This window comes from Desmodus rotundus, chromosome 4 (genome assembly GCF_022682495.2).
Source record: "Desmodus rotundus isolate HL8 chromosome 4, HLdesRot8A.1, whole genome shotgun sequence".
Classification (NCBI taxonomy): Eukaryota; Metazoa; Chordata; class Mammalia; order Chiroptera; family Phyllostomidae; genus Desmodus; species Desmodus rotundus.
The window spans coordinates 6,502,714-6,527,001 of NC_071390.1; the positions used below are offsets into that span (position 1 = coordinate 6,502,714).

Consider the following 24,288-nt stretch of genomic DNA (forward strand, 5'->3'; position numbering starts at 1 on the left):
CTCGACTGTTTACTGAATTAATTCGCAGCCACTCAGGGAGATGCTGTCATCAGCAAAGCAGAAGTGCTGACGGCAGGGTCCGCTGGTCCACCTGGAGGCTCGCTCTCTCACGCTCCGGAGAAGAAAGGCCTCTCCCAGGGAGGGGGGCAGCCAGCCATCGCACAGCCGGGGAGAGCAGGTTCCAGGCAGAGAGAAGCACAGGTGAAGAGCCTTGCGGTAGGGAGGAGCTTGCTGAATGCGAGCATGCAAGGCCCCCCGGGGAGAGTGAGCGGACAGGGAGGAGAACGTCCGGAGGAGGAGGAGGAGGAGTTGGGGCGTCATCCCGTGGGGGGAGGACTCAGCCTGATTTATGTTGCTAAAGGTCATTGCGACCCTCTGAGAACAGTCGCAGGGGTGGGAGGGGGCAGGGGTGGTACGTCCTCCTTCGGTGAGGACCATCCGAGTTCAGAAGAGAGAAGACGGAGCCTCGGACTAGAACAGCAGCCACCACGAAGGCGGGGCGTGGCTGGGGTGGAGACACACCTGGGAGACTGAGGAGGCAGGCAAGGGCAGGTGCTGAGACTCCAGGTGTGCTTCCACCAAATTTTGCCCAAAACAAGCATTTCTTTTCACTTGTGCTGTAACTGACACACGGAAGAAAATAATTGTTCGTGACGCCAAGAGACTGAATCATCTGACACCAACGGTTGAATGGTAACACGAATATCGGAGCCCTCATCAGTGGTTGGGACACGACAAGGCTGATGGGGAACCTCGGTTTCCATCACACATAACACACCCTGACGAGCAGACACCATGCCCCAACGTCACCCAGGCAAACCGCCTTGAGCTAAGGCATCTGGGACGCTAACCCAACCGAGCTCAAATAGGCTCTCAGAGCTTACGTCTTGCCAACAAACTACCCACTTTTATGATTAAAAGGACAGAATAAAGCACCAATCGGACAACAGTCACCTGGCTATTTGTACTTGTCAAGCCCCCTGACCTATAACATCCTCCAGCCTCCTCTCTTGTTTTGAGGACAAGATATAAGGGGCCAGCCTTGCATGTTGTTCCTCTAATCTCTTGCATCAGATGCTCAGCGTTTTCCGTTTATCGCGAGGTTCATGCCATTTAAAAGTTGTGCTTCTGGTTTCAGCTGGAATCTTAATGCACATTGAATCAAATAATTAGGGGCTTATCTTGTCCTTATTTGTCACAGGACGTGTTACTGGATCGAACATTAGAAATAAGAGAAGGAAAGAATCAAGGATTTCACCTAAGTTTTGGCTCACACACCTGAGTGAAGGGTGGGATTGGTATACACCCGTGCTTTAGCCTGAGTGGAGAATCCAATGAATTTGGCCCAAAATTAAAATGGAAAAGCTCTGACTCTTGACCATTTCCACATCACCCTTGCTTCCTCTAAAGCCAGCGCCAGAGGGGGTTCATTTGCTTGGCTCCGGTGACAAGGATCCACACGACCACTGAGAGAACCGGTTCGCTTAGGACCAGACTCACAGATGGAAACCACCAATCAAACCACCATTCCTCGGCCTCCAAACTGAAGTCCACAAACTTCTTGCAACGAAGCCGACAGCGATGGAAAACGGCATTTCCACCAAAGCCTGCAAAAACACTTGGATTCCAAAAGATTACCTGACACTTCTGAGCACCATTTCCAGATGGACACCCACAACCCTCAAGTCCCCCTTCAGGCACCAATTTCACCCCAGGGCTTGGCAGCGATGCCTCCGAATGAGAGGGAACGAGGGAGAAGGGCGGGCACGTGTCACTCAGAGCAAGGGACTCCAGAGGGGAGCGCGCCCATCCTATCACCATGTGTCCCATGCTCTCCACCTGAGCTCTTGCCAGGCCCCACGAGGGAAGCTGCATGTTTGCCCCGACAGGTGGACCCACAGCAAACTCGGGGTGTGGGCACCCCTTAAGAACCTGAAATCCCACTCCTTCATTTCCCCAGAGAACTCCGTGCCCTGCCTGTCCCCAGAGTCTGGAGCTCCGCAGGAACCCTGGTGGAACCGGAAGGGCCACCCCCAACTCCACACGGTCCCCCAGCTTCCGGCTTTCTGCAGTAGAATAATTACGTTCAAAGTGATCACAGCCCGACAGTCCTGGGCCTGGTATGCGCCCAGTTTCCTTCTCCTGCTGTTGAGAGAACCTTCCACCTCGGAGCTGCCCATGGCTGGGCCATTGTCACAGCACTTCCACGGCCCTGCGTACAGGCGCCTCCCTGCTCCCCAGTCACACCTCCAAAATGCAGTGGCCCCTCTCGATTCTAGCGCACCCCACTGCCCCTTCCAAAATGAGAGGCTTTACCTGAAACCCTACGTGCCCGCGGCCCTCCTGGTTTGTGAACATGCTGTAGTGACTTCATACACCTTCAGCCAGACCTGGGCTCCCAGCCCCTAATCGGCAAGGCCACCTACGAGGCCACACAATGTCCAGGAAACAAATCCATTTGTTTTTTCCACACATACAATGAGATATTAAGTAAAATGACACTGTATTCCCCCTGTAGGATGAGCTGTGGGCGCTGGGCATATGTCACTCTGTCCCCTGTGGAGCAGCCCTACCCAATCCAGACAAGTCCCCCTGGTGAGCAGCCCCTTATGCACCAAACCATCACCCCTACGGGGCGAAGGAAACGACGCTCTTTATTAACCGGGCAGGGTGCAAGGGAAAATTTCAGGAAAGCCAATTTCCAAACAGCGCTAAAACCAGAAGCCAAGCTCTCAACTGGAGAGAGGGTCCAGTGAACAGAGCGAGGCCGCCCAGTCTCCGAGGCTGCGGATCTGGAAACCCAGAACGAGAGAAACTCAATTATGTGACACAGAGCGAGACAAAAGGAGGCAAAGAACAAAGGTGGGCTTTTTCTCCTTCTTTATCCCCTGAGCAGGGACTCAAATCTGATCACAAGGCTCCCTTTCTAACTCCATCAAAGAGCCCCTCCTCCACTGTTTAAACTGCTTAACAGGGGCCTTTCAAGTTTCGCCCCTGCCACCTCTCTAGTTCCAGCCCCCACTCCCATGTCCTGTGCACCCAGTACTCAGGCCAAACCCCACACCCTGCCTGAAACCACCCCCTCCCGGCCCCTCCTGGCCCCTCCCAGCCCCTCCACCTGGTGTGCCTTCCTGCCCACCTGATACCTGCTTGCCTTTCTAGGCTCAGCAGAAGTGTCACTTCCTCCACGCAGCCCTCCTGTCCTGCTCTCTCCATTGCTTCACCCCCACTGAAGGCTGAGGTCTCATCCCAGTGCTTACAACACCCATGTGAACAGCATGGAGGCACCGCCTCCCCCAGCAGACTGGAAGCTCACATCATGGCTGCATGACCTTCACCTCCAATTTTTCATGTGCAGCTGTCACTCTGCCACTTGGGCCTAGTCTATCGGACAACTCGACTGCTCCAAGTTCATCTAATATTCGTTACAAATAAAAGATCACATCTGGGAATGGGGGAGATATTTCCCAGGACCCCTGGGATCTGGGCAACTCTGACCAACTCCAGGGAAGTCTGTACCCAATCACTCCCACACCTCTGGTTCCTCTCTACACACACACCATGCCAGCCAGGCTCTTAGCCCTGAGTTTTAGGGGGTGGAGGGGTCTCATTTGGATAGGTGTACCCAAGAAAACTGTACCCACGAAACTCCTGATATCATATGATAGAAATATCTGAGCACAGATGGGAAATGTAACATGTACGCCGAGGAGGGTCAGCACAAGGCACGAGACTGCGTTACTAAAGGAGCCCCAGGCAAGCAGGCTAGGGTCTGAGGTTTCGCACCTTCTGTTCCACTTCACAGGCACTAAGGGGTTCTCTTGAGGGAAACAGCTGAGATGAGTGATACTAATGTATCCTTTTGCTAATGTATCAGCATTTCAGGGTTTTTTCACCGGCATCATCTAGGAATTATGCTACATTAAAACAAACAAACAACAAACACCAGGAGCATAGTATTTCCTGAACATTTTACGTATCATTTCTTCTCCAGGGTCCCCAAACGCCAGCACACATTCTCTCACATGCAGAATCCTCCTGCAACAGCACCCCACTTCACGGACGTCATAACGGAGGCTTGGGAAGCTGGTGGGTCTGAGCGCGGAGTGAGCGGCAGGGCCACGGGACCGGAAACGCAGGGCAGGTTTGCACTGAGCTAGCGCCAGGGTCCACTAGTGTTTTCTATGGTGTGTTTGTCACCTCTGCACTGTTCTTCACAGTGGAGAAGGGCTGGTCCTGCTGAGCTGCGCACACTCTCGCCTCTTCATCTCGGGGGACGGCCGGGCCAGTGCATCAGATACCCCCCGCCCCAGTCTCAATGCTGCCTGCCTCTCTGGTCCACATAAAACATGCATGGATCCACTTCACCAGTTGGAAAGACAATGAGGGCTTCCGGTCAGGAGGAAGCATCCAAGCATGGTCCACTGAGCCCATGGGCAGGACCACAGAGCAGGGACCCACTCACCCAGGGAGGGCAGATGCGAGGAAGAAATGCAGGGGGCAGAGGGCTCTGCCAGCCGCAGCCCCCAGTCAGCCCCTGACCCGTCTTGGCTCCAGGGTCAGGCACCTGGTGACCACAGGGCCAAGACTCAATCCCATTATGGCCTTGGAGTCTGGAGGCAGCCCCAGGACTGGGCAGACGGGCCGAGTGGCAAGAGCTATGCCTGGGAGAGACATGTATCCACAGAGCTGGCTCGCACCCTCTTCCCGCCTCTGTTACTAGAACAGCCGGACATGAGGGATGTCAAGAACAAACACGTCTCTCCTCTGGAAGTCCTGCTTCCCCCTCTCCTCACCGACAGCACCTGGAGGCACCCCCTCTGCCAGACGACACCTCTCCCTTCTTACCTGGAGCTCTGCCCCGCGGGCCCCACCTCTGTCCAGTATCCAGAACCATCTGCCACAAGGCTCCCGGGCAAACACTGCCAGAAGCTTCCAGCCATGCATAACGCCTCCTGCTCCATCCCTGTGTCTCAGGTCGGCCAGCTCCGCCTTGGTACCTACAGATGCTTCAGGTGCCAGAACACCTAAGGGTTGTGCCTGGAGCAGGCTTGCCCCCACAACACCCCAGCTAGGGCAGATGACACAGGTGGGGCTACCGAAAGGCAGCTCACTACCAACCAAGGAGCAGGGCCCAGAGCACCGGCTCTCCTCCTGGTCCCCTCACCTCCCCAGCTCGGCTCTAGGTCCGTGCAGACGTGCCACAGGCTGCGCATGGGACTCCCCCAGGGGCCGGCCACCCATCGGAGGTGGCAGGAGGTCAGAGAGGGGCAGCCCCAGGAAGCCTGGGCTCAAGTCACCTGTCGCAGATCAAAGAAGATGATTCCATTAAAGCCGCAAACTCTGATGCTTTAGGTTTTTCAGCGTTTTCTTCCCCTAGTTTTCGTTTGAAAGTAGGGCCCCTTTTTCTAAAGCCATCTTGACCATCACCCCTGGAAAAACCCTGTTACTCCCAGGAGACAAGATTCCCTCTTTTCTTCAAGCCAGTTTGAATTGTTTCCCCTGCCTCACTGGAGACAGAGGCGCCTAGCTAGGGCCACAGACAAGGCCCTTGAGAGAAGAGACAACTCAGGCTGCAATGACACAGGGTTAGGGTTAGGGACCCTCGTGATTCCCACCCCTACCACCCCTCCCCTCCCCTGCCAACATACACACCAGCTGCCTCTCGCACCCTCTCCAGGCAATTCTGCCTCTCCCTTCTCCCCCCAAAGCAGATCCCCTTGGAGACTGATGCTGAGTGGTGACCCTTACCCCCCAGCAGCCCTGCCCACCAGGAATGTGCCTGCAGGGTCATTTTTTCCCTCCTGGAGCATTAAAGAAAATGAACAGTCATAAGATCCACTTCTGAACGAGGAGCAGCTGGGAAACTCCACCCGTGACCGACATGTGTGCAGATGGTCTCCCTAAAGCAGAGGCAGCTTCTCCTGCCTCCTTCCTGGAGGGAAGGTACTTCCAGACCGCCCCAGGGGTGTCCCTTTAATGTACAACAATGAACAATCAGCAACTCCACAACGGCAAGGCCTCTGGAGCCAGACCGCTTCTTAAGTTCCACCACAGGGACCCTGGTCTGATCCCCATTAAAGCTGCAGGAAGCACCCGCCCCCTGGGGTGGGTGGCCGCAAACTGGGTGGCAACTGTCGCAGTGAGATCCTCCCCCACTGAGGACAAGGGGCAGCCCCGGTCTTGAACACTCAAGGGAAGGCCTGAACCCAAGACCTGCTGTTGGTCATTTTTATCCTCAAATGAACTGCCCACTACATTTCCTCGGGGGAGAGAGAATTTGCAGCCTAAGCTATTTCACTGCTCCAGGGGCAAGGGGGGGTGCTTTTGATTTTAGCCTACCAAAGGATATAGTCCATCTAAAAATACACTTCCCGGCAAATTGAAAGTTAAAGCGGAGAGATAAAATGACTACCTGACTCTCTTTGAATAATGACTAGCTGGATGGGCCTGAGTGAGATGTGACAAATGATGTGCTTGTGGGATTGAAAATAACTTCTGTCAAGAAAAAGCCTCTGTGCTGTCTAAGGCCCTGATGTGTCCAGCCGGGCAACTCTCAGGCTCTGAAACCCCAGACACTTTGGCGTCACTGAAGCTGGGATGCTGATGACAAAATGGTCCAGCAGTGGGCCTGAGCTGTCAGCCTGTAAAGACACAGAGCTACTACCATCTTCCTGGAGCAAACGGAGCCCAGGGTGGGGCTGCTGCTGCTTCTTTTTAAGGAGACAGCAGAGGAGAAGGTGAGAGCAGCAAAGCCTGAAAACTAGCTCTTCTCCATGAGGTGGGTCAGCAGGTGCGGACCGTGGGAAGGCCAGCACCTAATGGCTTGGCTCCCCCTGCTGCACCGCCACGGTGGGCTTGTGTAGAACAGCCACCTGCCAGGTGCGCCAAGCAGGAACAAAGGTAATTCACTGCTCACGTCCCACCCAGCCCCCTCATTAGCTCCTGGAGCACTGGCAGATGCCTCAGCCACCCAGCAAGGAGCAGCTTCCAGGGGTGGAAGGAGAAGCAGGCAGGTGAGAGACCAGCCAGGCGATGGACAGAGGACTGCACTCAGGGGAGTGGCAGGGAGCTGCGAGCAAAGCACCCAGGAGAGATAAGGCGGGGGTAGGGGACAGGCCCCTGCTGCTGCGGCCTACAGTGCATCCTCTCTTGGGGTGTCCACAAGAGCACAGGCAGGGTCACATCTCCTTTAACCAGGGGCACCAGCAGGACCCAATGGCGCCACAGGGTGACACCGGGCAGGCAGAGCACTGAACCGGTGGTCCCTGTGGCAGTGGGGAAGGTCCTCACGCCAGGCCCACAGGAACTTAATGCCAGGGGTCCCTCCCAGACCCCAGCGGCAGGGCCCCTTGGTGCTGCTCAGCAGCGCGCAGCAGGCGCCCATGACTCTTTTTGCTTGTCAGACATCCGTTCACCTGTTCCTGCACTCGTTCATTCAACACACTACTTCCTGAGAACCACTATACAGCAGGCGCCGTGCTAGGTGCTGGGATGCAAGCATGAACAAGCAGGACGTGCTCACGTGGCTGACGTTCTGATGAGAGCAGCTACATGAGACCAGGCCGAGACCCACAAATGGGGGTGAGCACCACGAAGCACTCAGACGAGAACACGCAGAGCAACCACAACTTGCCACGTATGGCACCTGGACCAAAATTCAGTAGAATCCAAAATTCGGTTTCTTGGGTGCACTGCCCACATTTCGAGTGCTCCACAGGTACATGTGGTAGTGGGCTACCACGTGGACGGTACAGACTAGAGAACCTCACACCCCCACAGAAGCCTCTATCGGACAGCACTGGAGAAGGAGCTCTCTGACAGCTGACGGCCTGTGCAAAGGCCCCGGGGCAGGTGAGTGTTGCTCATTCAAAGAGCTAGCTGACAAGTGACCGGTATGGCTGGAGAATAGCACACACGTGGCGGGGGGTGGGGGCCAGATCCACAGGGGGTTGGATTCTAGACTAAAGAGCAATGGAAGCAGAATCAGGGAAGGAGCACGATTTTTAGGAAGACGGAAAAGGTGGGGGGAAAGGAGAACAGTTGACCAGCAGGTTTCTGACTGGAGCGGTTGGGTGGATAAGGTGCCGTGTGCCGAGGTGGGGACTGCTGACCTAGTTTGTATGCGTGTTACTTTGTTTTGAGGGGAGGGAGGTCATCAGTTCTATTTTGGACACGTGCAGCCTGAGCTCCCCTTAGAAACCCTAGAATAGGAAGTGAGCAGCTACGTAAGTACAGTGCTCAGAGGAAGGGGACGGGTACAGACAGGGATATTCTACGTGATACGTTGCAGTATTAATCCACGAGCATGGATGAGACGCTGGGAGAAAGAGAGCAGAGAAACAAAGGGGGCGGCCTCGGCCAAATGCTGGAGGACCTGCGAATGGATAAGCAGGCCTGCGGTCATGAGGGCAGGGGACACAGGTCCTCACCAGCCAGCTGTATGACCAGGCCACAGCCAACGACAACCCCTCCTGTGTTGGTGAATGAAGTTGCACCAGAACACCTGTTTTCTGTCTGTGGCTGCTTTTGCGCGCTCACGGCAGAGTTGGGTTGCTGTGACACAGACCACGTGACCTCCAAAGTCCAAAATATTGGCTCCCGGGCCCTTTACAGAGAAAGTTTGCTGACTCCTTGATTTAAGCCACCAGAGGCCTCAGGTTCCATGGAAAAATTGGGGTAGTAGTGCCTGCTTCATAGGGTTAGTGGGTAGACTGTTTCTATGACAGGAAACACCAGAGGCTACTCCGCGAGGCTAAGAGAAAGGGCTCCGCTCTCTTGGCTCTGACACGGCAGCACCCAGCCTTGTTCCCAGCCTTGATCCCGCACAAACATGAACCTGCTCTCCAGAAACAGCTGCTACAGGGAGCCTATGAATATGCACAGAACTGGTGTCATCCGAACCACCGCTCCCGATGTGGGATGGGCGTGTGTAAGCAGTCCGACCCAGTCCGTTCTTCATGGCCACACAGGGCTCCCCAGACTCCCCTCCAGCCCCAGACAAAAGCATTAGTCCATGAACAACTGGCTTTCATGGGACCACTGTTTACAATGCCTAAGTCCTCACCATTCCTCTGAGGGGCAAAGGAAGGAGTTGTTCAACATTTTCTGCTTACCCTGGTATGCTGCCCTGGCTCAGGCAATCCATCTGTCAGGAGCAGCCAATCATATTTCAGGCTAAAGTGGTTCCTAGGCAACCAAAACTACAGCCACAGAAATAGGCCCTAGGCAGTAGAAAGAAACACAGGGATGGGGGCAGAAGGGCCAATGGGGAGAGACTGGCCCAGAATCCAATGACCCGGATGCAACACTTGCCCACAGTCACTCAGTCAGCACCCCAGTCCTAGCTGCCTGCCCTACCAGTGCCCTGGCAGAACAGGATGGCGTGACCCCTCGGGCAATTGATGCCACCTGGAGGGTCTCAGAGTGTTCTTGCTTCAGACCACCTTAGAGAAAACCTGCAGCCAAGTCCCGCAGAGAAGGCAGTGAAAGGCCAGGAACCTCTGCATACAGGTACCTGGCCACAGGGGCCATGTTGGACGTACCTAGGCCTGACAGCCAAGGAGAAAGCACCTGCTATGAGCTCCATGCTTGTGCCCTGCCCACATCTGTATGCTGAGACACCAACCCCTGATGTAGTTAGATGACGACGAGACTAGTGCCCTGATGAGACCTCACTCTTCTCTCCCCCGCCCCTTCTCTGACACGAGAGCACACAGACGGTCATCTGAAAACCAGGAAGTGAGCCCTCACCAGATGCTGAAACTGCTGACACACTGACCTCGGGTTTCCCGGCCTCCAGAACCGTGAGAGATCGATGTCCGCTGTTTGAGCCACAGGAAAGCCACGGCATTCCTGCTACAGCCACCTGAACTGAGACGGCCCCCGGGAGGTTCCGAGGGGCTTCCACAGAGACCTTTGCAGCTTGTTTGGTTTTAGGGAGGGGAAAACTACGAATTTTGTCCAGCAATAACATCCGAAGGGAAATCTGCTTCCAGGCACTGAGAAACTGTCCCCAGCCCACAGGGGGGACGTGAAATGTCATTCATGTAAGCTGAATGGCAGCCAAGGGTCACCTCCAGAAAGAACGCTTGGCAAGAGACCCCAGGAGGCCTAAGAGAGACTCCTGCCAGGAGCCCCAGCGGCCCTTTCTGGCCTCTGCGTGACTTCAATGTTGGCAGTTTTCAGGCCCCCAGTGTCCCCACTTCTGCTGCTGGTTGATGCTTTTGTCTTCTCAGTCTTTACCCACGTGGCACTGCACTGCTGAGAAACCCTCTGAGTCAGGTGGGACCCAGTCAGTCACTGGAGCCACACAGGGATGAAAGGGACCAAATCTCCACTTTCTCGAGTGTGACCACAGATGGGTGCCCCCCCCCACTGGAACCACTCGACCCCACCTGCTTCTCAGACCCCAGCCCAAATTCATCACCTTTCCCCCAGCCATGCTCCCAGTCCAGTTTTCTCGTCCCGGCAAGTCCACATCCTTGTCTTAGTCATCTGAGCCTAAAACCGCTGTCCGATCTTCCTGCTCCCACCTTATCAATCAGCAGGCCTGTGCCGTCATCCCTCCTCAGGTCCCTCCATCCATCCTGGCCCTTCCATCTCGATCCCCACGGGCCCACAGCCATGGATTTTCCTATTTGTGATTGGCTGTGCAGAGCCCAGACATGGTGGAGTCACAGTTGAAGCAGGCTGAGCTTGCCAATGGAACCACCCCGGGTCCTTGCAGATGACAACGGCTCCCAGCTGCCTCTCAGTGGCTAGGGTGTGAGAATTTGCAGGCAGCTCAGGGAGCCCCTGGAATGAGGGTCCCAACTACACAAAGGGCAAAGGACCCAATGCTGCTTGCTTAGCAGAAGCCAGGCCACAAGGGGCTGCCACGGAAGGAAGGCATGAACAGCGGGTCTGATCGATAGATGCAGACCACATTCACCGGAGTACTTCCTGTCCCCTTCCTGTGCATTCCCCACCCATCCTGCTGAGAAGTGTTTCTGCAGCGGATTTCTCCTCTCCCTGTTACCCCTCTTCGATCTGGAAACAATGGAGACTGTTGCTACCAGAACTTCTTTCCCAGACAATAAAGAGGCAGCTAAAGAAGTGGGCCCTCCTCAAGCCCATCACCTACAGGGAACCTCTGGAGGAAAAGAGAAGCATTCCCTCTAGATTCCAGTCGTCGCAGACTGTGCCTCAGAGGAGGTGTGAACCCCGACAGCACCGTCTCAACACGGAAGCTTCTTCTGGGCCTCAGGCCACGCGCTGCGCCGTCCGGTGTACTTACTACTCCTGTGCGTGCATTTTCAGGTGCATGGAAACACACAGTCTCATGAAAGACTTGGGCCTGTGCAGAAAAGGGGTGCCCTCTTAATACATTTTTTAAGCCTCTAGATGGAAATAAGCAAATATGTAGTAGAAAAGCAAGCCCTGGTTACTCAAAGAGTGGAGATGAAATTTTAGAGAATGGTTGCTAGGAAGGGCACCAGCCCCAAACATTTCCTCTCTCTACCTTTCAGGAAACAAAAATGTTAGGGGAGAGAAGGTGGGGTTTTGTGAATGAGTAAACACACTGTGGTAGAGATCTGTATTTACAGACAAAGTAGCAGCTCCAGGGAAAGATGCCGCAGGCTGGTGTGTAAGGACCAACTCAACCCTGCACAGTTGCTGCTGAGCAGCTTCCATTACAATGTGGCAAATCAACCTGGGGCTTTATTTAAACACCACTATCGCTGCAGGGCAGAGGCTTAGGGGACTTAATCCAAAAAGGCAATGTATCTAACAGAATCTCCCAAAGCTCAGACCTCAGCAGAACACTGGTCATTCATTAACTACACTGGGAAAGAGGGCAGGGAGGCTGGGGACTGGTGGGCTCAATTTCCAGTGGCTGAGAAGCCTATTTTCTCAAACCTATAGTCACATTATTTTCTCCAAGTCTCATTCCCTTTGACAGGTCTGAGCTCTGATAGCTAGCTCAGGCTTGATGGACTGATTTCCAGTGTAGAGACTTTTTTTTTTTTTAAAAAAAAGAGGTTGAAATGGTCCTTTTCTGCTCAGGCTCGAATCCTTCACAGTAGCCTGTATTTCCACGCCTCTAACAATACTCCACGTGGACGAAAACCAGGGCAAGGATAGGCTTACGATGCTAAAATAAATAAATAAATGAATGAATCCTCCAACCTGATCTGCCTCCATTGTAAGACGATGCTCTCTCGAGCTACAGGGATGAAGACAAATGAGCACACACCTGCTCCTAAGTGAGGTTCGCTGGACACGTAGGAGGCTCAGCCTAGCATTACATCACCACACCGAGCTAGCTCCTTATTGAAGCCCAGGCGTGGGGACCCATGAGGAAGCCCCATATGGCAGCCTGTCCCTACTACAACACACGGCCCAATCCCTGCTATCTTTTAATCTACACAAGGGCTCTCACGAAACAATCGCTCACCACCCCCACCCCCGGAACGTGGAGGAATCGTTCTTCTCTGTGGGAAAGGAGAGCAGGTCCGGCTGGAACGTGGATGCTCCCTTTGCAGACAAGCCTGACCTGCTGAGATACGGCCATGCAGCCAGATGGGCTAGATCGATTCAGTAAGCCGCATCCTCCACACACGCCTGCGTAGGGAATGGAGACGACCACACAAAAATGGCAATTCTCATCAGCACCCATCAGATCCCTGGATCGATGCACAGTCAAATCCTGCCTCTACTAACAGACCAATGACAAGACCGTTCGGCTGGCTTTACTAAGAATAGCAAGCGGCCTTGTCCTCGACAGTGTTCCCCACTGAGTGAGCATGTGGGTGCTCAGGCTAACCAGATGCATGTCCACCACGATGCTCCATGCCATCTGCCCCACCACGCGAGTGGACGTCCCTAAACTGGTTTGTCTCGTGGGCACCGGGCTGTCACACTCGAGGATTCTTCCCAAGAGGCCCCAGTTGATGCCTGGCTGTTCCCTTGCAGGAAATACCACAGTGCTGGGGGTGCAGAGCTAAGATGTTGATGGCTGGAGGAGCCCCCCACCACGCACTGGACCACTGAACAACAAAAACAATTCCAGTGGGTCATTTCTGCCCCGGGGCAGTATGCTGGGGCTGCCAGCTGCTCATTCCAAAGCAGGCACCAGAATGCCAGAAGCAGGTAAAGCCACGCAAGGCTGCCAAGACCCTAGGGCCAGGCTCAGCCCCAGGCTGCACAGGCGTTAGGGGAGGAGACACCAACAAAGCCCAGGCAGCCTTTCCTGGGGGAGAGGGGCTTCCAGGCGGCCAGGGGAGCACTTACATTGCCTCGGAAGCCTCCGGGTTCAGGTCGCAGGCTGGGACTGGCTGCAGGGACTGCGACCCTCCCATCCTCACTGCGCCCTGGCAAGCAGGCTAGCCGCGAGTAGGGCCAGCGTCCTGGCGCGCTTCCTCCAGCCGGGAGCCCGGGGCGGGCCGGCCGGCGGCCGGGGCTGGTGCACTGCAGAGGGGAGCAGCTGCTGGCATCCGTGACGGCGGCGGCAGCAGGGAGCTGCGGTTCAGGCCGATCCGGAGCCCAGGGAGCGATCGCCGCGGAAGTGCACGCGCGAGGGTGGCCAGCGCGCGCCTAAGTGTGTGCACGAGTGTGGCTGGTGCGCGGCTCTGCTTGGGGCGCGCGAGTCTCAGCTTGAGTGCCGGTGTGGTCGGGTCCTAAAGGATCTGCTCTTAAACCCCCAGCAGCAGGGCTCCTGTGTATGACACGGTGATGTCATCATCCCCCAGCAGCCCCGACAACAGCATCTCACAAAGCTCCATCGCTGACTCCTCCGGAAACGGGGCCAGGGGGAGGGAGGGCGAAGACCCTCCCTCCGTACCTACACTGCCTTCCCCAGCCGCCCTCTACTGCTCGCATTGCTTTGTGTGGCTTTGAAATGCAAATATACTGCGGGCGAGGGAGGCTGGGGAGGCTGAGGAGGCTGGGGCCCAGGAAGGGCATGGTGGTCCGGCGGGCTGACCACAGAGTAATGGGGGGTATTGTCACCAAGCTGGCTCATCCCTCCTGGAGGAAGGAAATGGACTCTCCCGCCCCAGTGCGGAGGGTGGCTGGAGGAGCAGGTAAACAGCGTGGCCCCAGGAAACAGTTAACTTGTTTGTGGGCTCCACTGCAGCCTCTGCCTCCCTGCGCAGGTAGCCAGGCTCTGGAGGCACCGAGGCCTGAACTAAAGAGAGGTGAATGCCTGGCTCCCTGCCCGCCCCCGCCCGGTGAGCCCAGGTGGGACCTCCTAAGACACCTTTGCTTGCACAACTGGAGAGGCGGAGGGGGTGTTGGGGCAAGCTGGGGAGAAAGAGGCACAGGGCCCGCTTCAAGGTCTGCAACCCCACGTTGGGCCACCAGATGAGTTCTCCACAGAGCCAGAGGCTAGGGAAGCCCAGAGGCCCCGCCAGGCCCCTAATGCTACAACGAGGGTGTGCAGGGAAAAGGCAGCTTGTGGTGCTGTGCCATCAAAGGGCCCTTCTCTGTGACGCTGAACACAGGCTGAGCCTGCAGGAGTGGCTATGAAGCTCCGTCACAGCACCCAGCACCCACCCCATGCTCCAGCTGGGCCAGCTGAGCCCAGCCAAGGTCCCCACACCCAGCTTCTGGATGGTCCCAAAACCCTCCAGTCCTGGGCTACACAGAAATTCTCTACAAATTTCTCTCACAAAGAGAGGAGCTTCCTCCCTTTCTAGGTTCCAGAGGTGCAGGGCACACGGGGAAACCTGACCATTCTCTTCTGCCCACCGTTCAGTGCTGCAATCCCCAAACCCAGACTCACGGACTAATGTACAGGGACCCTCCTCAGCGTCCCCCCCACCCCCACCCTGCACAGGAAACCTAAGTGTATCTAAGTTGTAGCCAAAAGAAAATGAAATGTAAACAAAAATGCTCAAAACATTTGAAAATTCCTCCAACACATTGAGTATTTGCTCAGCTGTGGCCAAGGATGTTTGGACCAGTCAGTACATTGAAGGTTACGGCTCACGATGTCAGGGTAGTTCCAGAGCTTCATGGTGGGCCGTGGTGCGCCGTGGTGGGCCAACTGTCCTCTGCTCCTATTTAAGATCAGTGTCCACAAAAAGCCAGAAAACTCTAAATTGTTTCCTAGGACGCAACAACATGAAATCCCCAGGAAACACTGAGGTTTATGTGAAAACGGCTCAGTCTCGCAGGGAAGGTGACTACTGTCAGGAGGTGGCCCGAGCAGACCTGCTCTGGAAGGCATCGCTCACTGTCAGGGTCGGGTGTCATCCGTGGCAAGGGTCCTGCCACTTATGCATCCTCGGCACCCCACAGGGTGTGTCTCTCTGTCGGAAAACAACTCCCGGGCCCCACACATAGTTGGGAGTCCAAAAAATGTTACCATGTGGAGCTGCAAATTTCATAAGCTCTAACCTGGACTTAATTGTTTGAGGAAGTGGCTTCTTCCCTGGGCACCGAGGGTATGGCCTTCAGCCGGGCTTGTTACTAGGAAAACATGCGGGCGAAAAAAAATGAGGGACCACAACTAGAACTCATCTGCTCACTTTTTCCCCCATGCAAAAGCACAGAACCCCCCAAGTACCCTTATCCTTAGCAGGGAGGCATTTGTTACAATAAGAGAGGGCTTTGAAATGAGATGGGAGTTCAAATCCTGACTTCTCACTCATTTGCTGTGTGGCCTGGGGCCCATTGCTTAACCATACTGAGGCTCTGCTTCCGGGCAAAAGAGAGCAAGCATCTGCTTTGCAGGGCATTGGAAAAAATTAATGAAATCCCCAGGAAGCACTGAGGTTTATATGAAAATAGCTAATGAGCATGTCAGTCTCACAGGGAAGGTAACGTCATACGTGTAGGAAGGAAAGCCCATGACCAGGACCCTAGCAGGCGCTGAAGCGGGGCTAATTTCCTTTCCTTCTCTATAAGAAACCATTTCCCCGAAGTATATAGCGCACAGGAAATGAGGGGCATCAAAAGCACAGTGCTTCTATTTAGAACCCCCACGCCCAAACAGTAACGCTGTAAAGACAGGCCACGCAGTAGGCTGACCCGTCTCACAGATATCAAAAACAGGACCAAGAACCAGGGGAGCAGCAAATACAACGTGGGCGCTGGAGTCCAGGCCCCTGGAACCACATGTCACTTGGTTGTGTGAAGTCCTGATGGAAGAGCTTCTCAAGCTCTCATTTAAGACCTTCGGGTGCTTCCTTTACACATAATTTAAAACAAGTATGGTTATCTAGTAATTCAGCCTATTGTAAAACTGGGGGCGGGGGGTGGGGAGGGAGAGTGATTAGTAAGGAAAAGGGCCGCACTGTGGACTGAAAGTTTGGGTCCCTGCAAAATTCTTATGTGGGAGCCCTAACCCCCGATGCAAAGGGACTTGTAGGTGGGGCCTCTGGGAGGTAATTTGGGTTAGATTAAGTCATGAGGGGCCTCTCGTGATGAGATTAATGCTCTTATAAAAAGAGAGAGGCTCTTAATATACCCCTCCCCACCCCCTCCACATGAGGACACGGTGGGAAGGTGGCCGTCTGCAAGGCGGGAAGAGGGCCCTCCCCCAGACACCCAGCCGAGCTGGCAGCCTGATCTGGAACACCCAGACTCCAGAACTGTGGGAAATAAGTGTTTCTGTGTAAGCCACCCAGGCCGTGTTATTTTTGTTACAGCAGCTCAAGCTGACCGAGACAGGCTGCTTAAAACACACTGATAAGACCAAGAAAAACAGCTAACAAAAGGGTTTGTCCACATCGTCAAACTAGTACAGCCAGATCGAGGCAATGCAAAAGAACAGTCCCTGCCCCTGCCCCCAACGGTTCGATTAGCAACAAAAATGGCTCAAGACGCAGAGACCACCCCTGCACAGCAAGCCATCTCCTCCTCCCTCCCTCCCCCTCCCCCAAATCATTCCTCAAAGGTTAAGTCATGAGGTTATACAATCAAAACACAGATTCCTTTTTAAATTATTAAACTGCATGCAGTTAGCATTCCAATCACTCCTTCCCTCCTGTATTCAAACTTGCACTGAGCGCCCACTTGGGCCAGGCCATCAACTGGAGCCGGGACCCCAGACTGTCCCAGATCCCGCTCACTCACCGAGACCCTCCTTCCGGGAGGTGCTGCCTTCACACACCCAACCGCTCCTCCCCTCCTCTTCAATCCAATCTCTAGGCTCCACCCTTTTTGCCTGGTGAGGGACACAGCATTTCCTTTCTAGATCAACCAGTGATGCCTGGTGCTTCTGATCACGGCCCTAGTGAGACCCCAAACTCAGCCCCTCTGGGACCCATGGACCACAGCACACATATTCCAGGACCCTCAATGTAGGCTCAGTCCACTGCCTACTTGCCTGCTGACATCCCCCAGATGCCCTGGAAACCGGGGTACTTCAAGGAATGCACCCGTCATATCTAAAACAACTGGCGATTCAACACACATGAATGCACTTACCATGTTCCTGGCCGATACACACAGAATAAGCTGAGTTTACTCTCAAGTTATTTACTGACACATACCAGAAGGTTCAGCAAACCTGCCAAGTCCCTGTAACCAAGAGATAAACAATGTGCTACAGATGCTTAAATCCCACTGAGGTCCAAGAGACCGGGCCAGTTGAGAAGGGTGAGCCCTTAGAAGCACCTCTGCCACCCCACAAGAAACAAACTTGGGCGGCTCTGGCTCTGCCTCTGGTCTCGGGGAGCCTCCAGTTGCCATAGCAGCGATGCTGTCCAAACACCACCGATGGACCCCGCACTGCTAGTTCGCCCAGGCACGGGCTAGAGGAAAGTAGGTCAGGTCGCAGAGAAAAACCCATCTGGAGAGTGCTAGGAACGTAAACACAGATGGAAAACAGACCTGGGCAGGGCCCTGCTGCTGTGAGTCCATAGCCTTGGGCAAGAGACTCCGGTGCAGAGTGTGGGGAGGGTGACCGAGCCACACAGAGCTGCCCTTTTGGACCCAACCTCAAGATGGGTTCCACGCTTGGGTGGGGCTCTCACTGCCCTCTTGCAACTTTCCCTCCACCTGAGGCCCCGAAAGCCCAGCAACTCTGAGTGTGTCCTGAACCCGGAAGCCCTGTGAAGGGCTGGCTTCTGCCCTTCCTAAGACTCTAAGAGCTGGGAACTGTTTGAATTCAGGCCTCCTGTGGCCCGAGTTCAGCAACCACATGTAAATAGGAGCCCGAAACCAGCAAAGCCGCCCAGGGGCCTGGACTGGGCTGCGGGTAGGAACAGTACATTGCTGGCACTTTCCCTGCCCAGGTCTTACAGGTCGGGGACCCTCCTATTGGGCTTCTGAAGACATGGCTTTCCTGTCACTCAGACTTGCTTCAAGAGTTGTCACCACCTTCAGGGGAAAGTCCCAGTTCTATGTCCTGGCCTGGATCCTGTCCCTTGCTCTGTCCTGCCTTCGAGCTAGGCCAGGGTCCTTGCTGTGACCTCACTGCTGAGGAGGCACCCCTCCCTCCAACTTCCCTAGCTCTCTCAATCCCTCTGCAGCACCCAGTCCCAGCTCCAGAAGGGGTGGGTCTCGCCCAGACTGCAGATCTTCCCGTTCTCTCAGCCTCCAGCAGTTTAAGCCTTGGTGCTCCCTCGCCTTGTCAGTCTCACTTTCGCTGTGTGTCTGTGTCTGATGTTGCCGCTCTCCAGCCCTGCAATGCGCCGTATGTACAGAGACAGACACATGAGAATAAAACCTCAGAGGGGGCCTGGCCGGGTAGCTCGGGTGGTTAGAACATCATCCTCCCGATACACCAAGGTTCGATCCCCAGTTGGGGCACATACAAGAAACACCGAATGAATGCATCAATACAAGTAGAACAACAAATCTCTCTCCATGTCTCTCTTTCCCTCCCTTCCCCTCTCCCTCTAAAATAAAAAAAAAAAACAAAAAACACCTCAGAGGACATGAAAAAGGGCCCTGCGAGTCCTCAGTCCCATGAGGAACAGAGACAAGGCAGGAGGTTGTTCAGTGCCTTCCTGTCCAGGGCCACAGGCGTTCCGTTCATCTAACGCCCCAACATTACATCTCAAGCGCTGCTTCCCTGGGGGTCTCCGTGGTTTTCTTGGGCTGAAATTCGAGCTCAGGTAAAACCCCATCTTTTCCAGAAGGTTCTCTCGTGCACTCCTTGTAAAGGGCTGATCTATGTATGTCTCCCTCCCCGCCTTCACCATACAGGGTAGAGCAAAAGCGGGTTTACAGCTGTGAGTGCACGAAGCACACAGTGAGTTCTTGCATTAGTATTGATTAATTATTGTATTATTTTCCACAGGAACAACTCCACACCTACCTTTGCCCCACCCTGTGTTTACAGAGTGGGGGGCGGGGACTGTGAAAACCCCAGGGCCTGTGCGAAAGGCAAATTAGCGTTGAGAGGTCTCATCCATATGAATAACCTTCTTTTGTTACCAAGTTAATTCATCTTTTTTGAGGTGGAAATAATAGGAGATATTCCTGAGATAAACAAATGATGCTCTACATAATTAAAAAAAAGGACTCAAGTTTGTGATTCAGGACAGCAAAGAAGGAAGCCAGGTGAACAGCGGGGGGAAAGCCAGAGCAGGCGAGGCCAGGCCAGAGACGCTGACCCGAGCCCTCGGGGTAGCTGCGGATCTGGCTGTAAGTGTCCAGCAGCCAAAGCCAAAGAGGAAACAATCGTCAGCCATACAATTCAGACAACCCAGCCGATTAGAAAGAAAGAAAGGAAGAAAGGAAGGAAGAAAGGAAGAAAGGAAGAAAGGAAGAAAGGAAGAAAGAAAGAAAGAAAGAAAGAAAGAAAGAAAGAGAGAAAGAAAGAGAGAAAGAATGAAAGATCATTCCCTGGGTGATCAGATGTTTTTGGGACAGATGTCTTAGCGGACACTCTCACACAGTCCTCCACCAGCGTACGGAGTATATGGCAGACGAGCCCCACAACAGTATCTTTCTGCCAACACCACGGCTCGTTCACATGGCTACTTCAGCAGGCATGTCGGCAGCCACTCGGCTCCCCCCAGTCATCAATATCAGTGTGAAACCAGGAAGTCCCCAGAGGACACATTTCTGGTTGCCCCATCCTGCAGGGAGGGGCCCACCATCCACGGTCTCACAGGAACAAGGTCACACAGGGGAGGCAAAGGTCCACGTGAGGAAGATGTTCCCCAAAGAAGCGACCCCCTGCAGACCCACTCCTTTGCCACGGCAGTCCTCCTGGCTTCCCACGTCCTTGCCAGCTGTGTCCTGTCCATCCTTGGGTCAGACACACAACGCCCCCAACTGCAAACTACACACCTCGCCGAAAACATAGGACACCAGGGAGCCGGTGGAATGCACCCTGGGGAACTGCTGGAAAGCCACTGGAAGCCACTGAGAAATGGGAATCGGAACAACTGCAGGATGGGGGGACGGTGGCTTCAAAGAGAGGACCTGCAGGTCAAAGAATGAGAGAAACCCTTCAGGAAGCTGTTTGAGTCTGTATGCATTTATGGAAAAGCGACACTGTGTGGGCCACAAGGACCCTCCGCGAGGTGGGGAAGATGCAACCCTGGAAATATGGCAGAAAAATACGGCCAGAAATCTTTGCTCATTCGAAGCATTAACATATGGTTATCATTACAGTCTACACTTTGTTAAATATAAAGCAAATCCTCTTCATAATTTTATTTTTTTTTCCCAAGGTAAAGTTCCAGTTAAACATTTGCCCACTATAATTCATTACTGAGTGGGTTCATTTTAAGTGGCCTTTCCCAGGTAACAATTTACTTTAGATAATCCAGACCCGTTCAGATAACTACTTTTATAAACTAGGTTTAAGATCACGGGGAAAAAACCCACAGGGCGGCCCAAGGTAGACATGTGGCCAAATAAAACTCTAACCTCCAAAGTTCAAGCTCGTACTTAGACAAAGTCAAGTTTCACTCAAAACTGGGAAGAGAAAACCAAGTGATTCGCCTGGGCCAGGTAATTGCTTCTGTTTGGGCTCAAAAACGCAACCAGTTTTATGCATCTTTCTTCTTGGGAAACTAGTTCCAAGAAGAACAGAAAATTCCACCAGCACTATAAAAATGTTTCGTTCCTGCTAAAGGAGCTTAAATATTGTGTTTGGTTTGAATGTTGATGTGTTAATCCGTTGAGTTCCTCCAGAGCTTAAGCTTACTGGTTTTAGAGGCTACAGTAGGAGGGATAAGAGGCCTTTTAAGGAAAACATTCAGGTGTAAACAGAGATGAGATCTCTCAGCTGCCAAAAAATATGAGTGCGAAGCTGACTTCTGGAAAAACAGGTTGAGAAATGTAGGTCTTGCCCATCTGCAGTGGAAGCTGGTTCCCCTCGGAGGCCCCAGAGGCTGCTCCGGGTGCAAGTGCTTCCAAGATGAAAATGCAAACTAGCTCGCTGGGAAGCTCCAAACCCCTGGGCCCTTCTTCCTTCATTGTAAGCAGGGAGTAATTAGATTCCATGCTTAAGTAGCAGCAACACGGAGCCTGACACCGGGCTGCCCTACTTGGGAGCCGAGGACCAGAACTGCTGAGTCAAGGCTCCAGGATGGACAGAAATCCAGAATGGCTGGGCCAGAAATAGCAGCCACGAGCATCTACTGAGAGCATAATCAGTATAAAGTGAGGGCGGAGAGAGTGAAGGGGTATGTGGGTGTGCACAGGCTTTTGTTGGCATGTGTGTGTGCACTTTTACACTACTGAGTCCCAAAACTATTCTTCTTGCCCTGGCTGGTGTGGCTCAGTGGATCGAGTGCCCCCCTGTGAATCAAAGGGTTCCCGGTTCAATTCTCAGTCAGGGCACATGCCTGGGTTGCAGGCCAGGTGCCCAGTAGGGGGCGCGCAAGAGGCAACCACACACTGATGTTTCTCTCCCTCTCTTTCTCCCTCCTGTCCCCTCTCTCTAAAAATAAATAAAACAAAATCTTAAATAAATGAATGAATGAATGAATAAATAAATAAATAAAACTATCCTTCTCTTCCATAACCAACCCAAGGGGCCCTGACTTGTATATTCCCTCTGTACCTGCCTACTCATCACTGGATGCAATTAGCTTATAACTGTGTCTAGGAAAAGGGATTTTTTCCCTAATACTCAGATTTACAGGAATTGATTTGCCCACGTGAAGACAGTCTTTCTGTGACAACAGACTGTCCCAACGCTGCCTCATGCCACTGACCTTAAAGAAGTGTGCTGAGACGTCACCAGGTCTCCTGACAAATCTCAGAGGCGGTGACGTGTACAAGTTGGGCTCAGAATAAGTCCAGGCACATGTACATTTTTTTTGCATCTCTAATTGAAGCTATTAGTCCAGAAAGAGATGGCGTGTTCCTGCTTTACATGAGCATTTCCGAAGAGCAGGGCTGCCCAGCCCGAGGGTCAGAGGGCTGCCTCTGACCCCCGGCATGGTCCAGGAGATAAGCATCTCTGACCCCTTCAGACTAGGATATGTCACCCCCCAGCAGCCCTAGCAGCCAGTTTCTCCTTAGAGAGAGAGGCTTGGGCCAGGTAGGCTCCTGGAGGGCTGAGGCCATGTCTCCCCTACGCCCCACAGAATGCCCAACACTTAGCCCAGTGCCAGGCACGGAGGAAGTCCTCAATAGCTGTGTGCACAGATGGGTGGACAGATGGGTGGACAGACCTGTACTTAGAGACACAGAGGAGAGAGGACCAGGTCTCCCACCAGCATCATGGGCAAAGGCCAGAGCCGCGCTCCGCAGCCTCCCTGACCTCCACGCCCTCCCCAGTGGCAGGTCTTGGTTTTCTTGTTTGTGATTTGGAAGGAGAGGAGCAGGTTGGCTGCCCAGGAATGAGGTTTGAAGTAAACTCTCTTCCTCAGACACCTAAGTCAAAAAGATCAATGACGATAGGGCACATTTTTTCCTTACCCGGATCCTTTATAACTGACCCTAGGAAGTTACTTGACCTCTCTGTTCTTCAGTTTTCTCATCTGTGCAATGGAATAAGAATAGGAGCCCCCTCCCCCACCACCAACAGGCAGAGTGCAAGGTTTATGTGAGATCAATGAAAAGTTCTCAGTACAGTAGCACCAGGCGTCTAATACACATCACTGCAGCTGATGCTGTGGCTGCTTTGTGCAAAAGGGAGACATCACTTTGTCCCCCAGAGGACTCAGGGTCCCTGCTTCACTGGCTTCACGGCAACTCTGGGTACCAGACCTGAGCACCTGATTCATGAGGAGGAGCTGAAGCCTGCAAGCTCCAGAGACAACCCAACCCAGGCGGCTCCCACCACAGCTCTGCTCTAGAAGGTTGGGACCTTGACCTCGCTGGGCCTCAGTTTTCCCATCTATAAAGTGGGCACAATAAAACCCGGGGAGGGGAGGTCCTGGGTGACTGGTCCTGGGACCCCCTGCCCAGGATCACAGTCCAGCCCGGAAACAGCCATCCCCACAAAGTCCTCTCAGGAGAGCGTGGCCACGTCTCTGGGGGTCACCACTGTACCCCCCAGCACCAGCTTCAAGACTGCCCAGGGCCAAAGCCCAACACGTTCACGAGTGTGTGAACGCAAGCCAGAAAGACAGACTCAGACCTTCTCCACCCGCACAGCCACGGCCCTGGCTCAGGCCACCATTGCCTCCCATCTGGACCACGGCAATGCCCTCCAGTGGGCCTTGACCCTTGGCCTCCCTCTCCATCTGTGCTGCCCTTGGCCACCAGAGTCCCCAAAACTCAACTCGGTCCTGACTCTCCCCTGCTGAAAAGGAGCCGAGAGCCTTCTGTCACTTTGTGGGTGCCAGCAAACTCCCCAGCCTGGCTCGGGGCCCCTCCAAATCTGAAGACCACCTGCTACGGTGGCCACCGACCCCACTGCTGTGCCCGAGACCATCCAGGTCCTCTCTCCAGCCCCTCCAGACCTCTCCCCGCCTGCTGTCTGAATCTGCTGGACCCCTCAGCCCCTCCTGGAAGCGCCTCTGCCCCCTCGGCCCTCGGCACACACCTGCCCCTGCTGGAAGTCCAGTGGAAACGCTGCCTCCCGGGGGAGCCCCCAGCCTGTGTAGGCAGAGTTAGGTGCCCGCTCCTCCTGGGCCTTGTGCTCTCAGCTCTGCTGGAAAGCCTCGTGTGTCACAGTTCACTGTGTCCACTTCCAGGGCAGCCATCCTTCCGGTTCCTTACCCCCAGCACCCCTGGCACTGCTGGCCCTTAGGGGGAGCCAACGTTGACTAAATGCCTCCCACTGATCAAGCACAGAGCTGTATTCTTCCAGTTTCCTCCAATTACCTGCCAGCCTCATTTTAAAGATGGGTAGATGAAGGCCCAGAGTAGTCAAGTAACCTGCCCAAAGTCACACAGCTCATAAATGGCCCAGGGGCATGTCTCTCCAACATGACA

At 54.1% G+C, this 24,288-nt stretch overlaps 1 protein-coding gene across 18 annotated transcripts in view; it reads right to left on the reverse strand.

The window, feature by feature from the left end:
* Positions 1–24,288, reverse strand: part of TACC2 (transforming acidic coiled-coil containing protein 2) — a 175,165-nt gene that overhangs the window by 55,017 nt on the left and 95,860 nt on the right. Inside the window, exon 1 of one of the 18 annotated variants that reach the window (XM_024555520.4) lies at positions 13,276–13,791. The exons of 16 other annotated variants lie outside the window; for them this stretch is intronic. In XM_024555520.4, the coding sequence (XP_024411288.2) occupies positions 13,276–13,343 (68 nt within the window). In that variant the 5' untranslated portion in view covers positions 13,344–13,791. Of the gene's footprint in view, positions 1–13,275; positions 13,792–24,288 lie in introns of those variants that run through there. One more of the 18 variants, XM_045191315.3, reaches the window with a different exon arrangement.